This window comes from Macrotis lagotis, chromosome 1 (assembly GCF_037893015.1).
Source record: "Macrotis lagotis isolate mMagLag1 chromosome 1, bilby.v1.9.chrom.fasta, whole genome shotgun sequence".
NCBI classification, from domain to species: domain Eukaryota; kingdom Metazoa; phylum Chordata; class Mammalia; order Peramelemorphia; family Peramelidae; genus Macrotis; species Macrotis lagotis.
The window spans coordinates 842,558,555-842,562,237 of record NC_133658.1 but is presented as its reverse complement, the minus strand read 5'-3'; the positions used below and the strand labels follow the sequence as shown (position 1 = coordinate 842,562,237).

At 35.5% G+C, this 3,683-nt stretch overlaps 1 protein-coding gene across 1 annotated transcript; it reads right to left on the bottom strand.

Moving 5' to 3' along the window:
* Positions 1-2,513: 2,513 nt before the first annotated feature.
* On the bottom strand, positions 2,514-3,473 carry LOC141490415 (olfactory receptor 56B1-like). The gene has a single exon (XM_074190471.1). The coding sequence runs from the start codon at positions 3,471-3,473 to the stop codon at positions 2,514-2,516; it is 960 nt and encodes a 319-aa protein (XP_074046572.1).
* Between the last annotated feature and the right edge of the window lie 210 nt (positions 3,474-3,683).

The window sequence follows — 3,683 nt, the reverse complement described above, 5'->3', positions numbered from 1 at the left end:
AGAATTGGAAAATGAGGGGATGCCCTTCAACTGGGGAATCATTAAACAAATTATGCTTTATGTATATTATGGAATACTATTGTTCTATAAGAAACCACAAAAGGTTGGACTCTAGAGAAGCATGGAATGAACTACAGGATCTGATACTGAGTGAAGGGAGCAGAATCAAGAGAGCAACATACACATTAACAACATTGTGAGATGATAAGCCTTGATGGAAGCAGTTCCTCTCAGCTAGAGCTAGGACAATCCTATTAGACTGACTATGGACTATGGTATCCCCATCCATAGGAAGAAAAACAAAACTAAACTAAACCAAACCAAAAAAAAAACCCTTTCAGAATCTGATGAACACTTTATAAAGTTATCTCTTATATGTCTCTTTCTCTTAATCCTAATTCCTCACACCAAAAATGACTAATCTGTAAACATGTTTAACACAAATATATATGTAAAATATTAACCTGACCATTTACTACTTAGGGCAGGGGAGTGAGAAGGGAGGGTGGAAGAAAATTACGTAATTTAAAAATGTACATGTGTATATGGACGAATGTGGAAAAACTTTCATAATATGTATTTGGAAAAATAAAATATCAATAAAATGATATCCATCTCAGATAGGAATGGTTTGCTATGGGCAACATTTTGATTTACAAAGTTATAAATTAACATTACAAATATTGTGCTGCATTTTTATTTTTTTTTAGTTAAACATAACTCAATTACATTTTGCTGTATTTCAAGATAAATTTAGTTTTGTTAGCCATGCATGACTGAGGCATCTGACTTAGTTCATTTATATTTTATATTATTTCACTGCATAGATTTATATTTATTTTATATTTATCACTTATTTCAATTTATTTTATATTATTTCACTGTATATGATGCATTTAAGTATAATATAGTTACTCTCTTTATCTTTTTATATACCTTATTTTTTGCCTTCTTTAAAGTCACAACTGCAACTCCTGCTTTTAGGAAATTACTTGACAAAAATAAATCTTATTCTAACCCTTCACAGTCCTCATTATTGTTTATTTTGTTTAAAAACCATCTGCGTTGAAACTTTTCTTTCAAGAAAAAAATGCATGATAGTTCCAACAATGCAAACTTAAAGAACAAACTTTGTACTGACTGTTGCATAACTTTCATGATGAAACTTGGCTCTAAAGTGGAGACAAAATATTCTTGCCCTCTTTGCAGGAATGGAGATGAACTGCAAGTAGAACAGTATAGAACTGATAAATTCAGCTGGTGCATTGGTTCTGTTATTTTTTTTCTGTCAATATTTTTTCTTCCTTTTTGAAAGGAATGGCTTTCTAAAAAGGGAAGTAAAGGGAAATAATAAAGTTAAGGTAAAAGTAAAAAAAGTGGAAAATTAAGATGTTTTAATATCATGTTAATATCAATTTAATGTCATTTAATATAAAAATAACAAATATGAAAAATTAGATAAAAATAGAAACAGTACTGACTTTGGAGTCAGGAGATTTAAATGCAAATCCTAGAACTGCTGCTTACTACATATATACATGTATATGTATATGAAAGACATAATTAATTTGTTTTTAGCCATAATGCCACTATTTATCTTCCTGAGAGTGGGAAGAAGAATGTAGCCAAAATAAGATCATTCCCACACGATTTTAGAAAAATAATGTGAAGTCTTGTTCATTAAGTGAAGAACTTAGGATCTTTGGATCTGGGATTTAATTCACTCTTGTAGCATGTAGTTATGGATTTGGATCACTGTCATCACACTCCACTCCCCTGCTCAGACATTATTTCATATGATTGCTGGTAGGAGATTTTGTAAGATATTCTTTCACTGACAGGTTTCTAACTGGTACTCTCTATAGCTAACTCACTGTGTATGTGAATTTAAAGAAATTCAACCCCAAAGTAAGTTTCTTGAAGAAGACTTCTCTTTCCTTATCCTCTTCCTCCCTTTTTCGAAATTCCATAGCATGTCTCCTTAATTGACATATCTTATTACTTTCTTTATTCTGTTATTTCCCATCCAAAAACTGAAGACCAAACAATGGTAAGAGGGTGGGGGCAAGAAGGGAATGAAAATTTGTTCATTGTTATTTTTATTATCATGAAACGTCTTTTTCAACATTTTTCTTTAGATCAGACTTCACCAACTACTACATGAAAGCACTTCTAAATGTACCTGCTTCCAGGACCTTATAATGGACTTCTGAATATAGCCCAGTATGATATCAATAGAATCCTGAGGTGATAAGGAATTTTCCATTTTCTATTTTCTCTTCTTTTTTTTCTATTTCCTATTTTCTGTGAATTTAGCTTAGAGACACTAAAGAGTTGTCTACAATGAAGAGTAGTAAATAGGCCCATAGGACGTCTAGAACACATAATCAATTAATGAAGTGATGTTAACACAGTATAGCTACTACAATCCTTCCCCTCATCCTAGTTAACATCTAAAGGTCATAGAATATATCGATGAACTAATCAACCTTGGTGAGTGCCAACTCATGGGTTTATCTGTGCTCTTTGTCCATCCTGAGTATTTTCAGGGAGCCTAGCCTCAGTTCCTTTGTCCTGAGTGCATACACGATGGGGTTGAGTGCAGGGGGGATGATATTGTGTAGCACATTGAAGAGCACAGGGATCAGGGGAAACTTCCTCCCTGCCAAGTGTGTAACAGACACCACAATAATGGATGTATAGAAGAAGAAGATGAGGATGAGGTGGGAGCTACAGGTGCTAAGGGCTTTGGATGCAGCTTTTGCAGAGTTCAATCTCAGTACAGAGTTGACAATCAGGGTATAGGAAAGGATTATCAAGCTTAAGTCACCACCCATTAGTGTCCAGGCAAGGACTAGTTGGTAAATTCTATTGAGCCTCCTGTCATCACAGGCAAGACTGGTTACCCCCAAGTTGGAGCACAGGCAGTGTTCAATCTCATTTGAGGAACAGTAATCTCGTTGAGCAGCCAGCACAGGCACTGGCATAACAGCCAGTCCATTTCTGAGTATCATGAATACCGTAGCTCTGCAAACAGTAGAGTTTGTGACAATGGTGGGATAGCAGAGGGGATGGCAAATAGCCACATATCTGTCAAAAGCCATGCAGAGAAAAATCCCTGACTCCATGAATACAAAGCTGTGTATGGCATAGATCTGAGCAAAACACTCAGGGAGGCTAATAGCCTTGGCGTCAAACCAGAAGATGGCAAATATCTTGGGTGCAATGGTGGTGGCTAGACCCATGTCAACAACAGAAAGGATTCCCAGGAACTGGTACATGGGTTGGTGTAGACTGGGCTCCTGTTGGATTGTAAGCAGAATGAGGAGATTGGCACCAAGAGATGAGAGGTAGAGTAATGCCAAGGGTAGTGATAGCCAATGCTGCCAACTATGGATACCTGGGAGCCCCAGAAGGATGAATTCAGTAACCTGGAAGTGAGAACTATTGGAAACTTTCATAAATGGAGGCATTCTTATCTAAAAGGGGAAAACAAAACATTTTCCTTTTTAGTGACCCATTATTGAACAGGTTTAGAAACAAAACAACAATCAGGAAACCTTTTGCACAAGAAAGCAAATATTTCTTAAGAGAAGTAAAGGTAGAGTCTTCAATACACTTAGTCTAGTCTTAGATCCCAAGCTATAGGATTCATAGTTATTTATAGTTCTCTTGATTCATGT

Coding starts and splice junctions, on each gene's coding strand:
- LOC141490415 (XM_074190471.1), bottom strand. CDS start 3,473: ATGCCTCCATTTATGAAAGTTTCCAATAGTTCTCACTTCCAGGTTACT.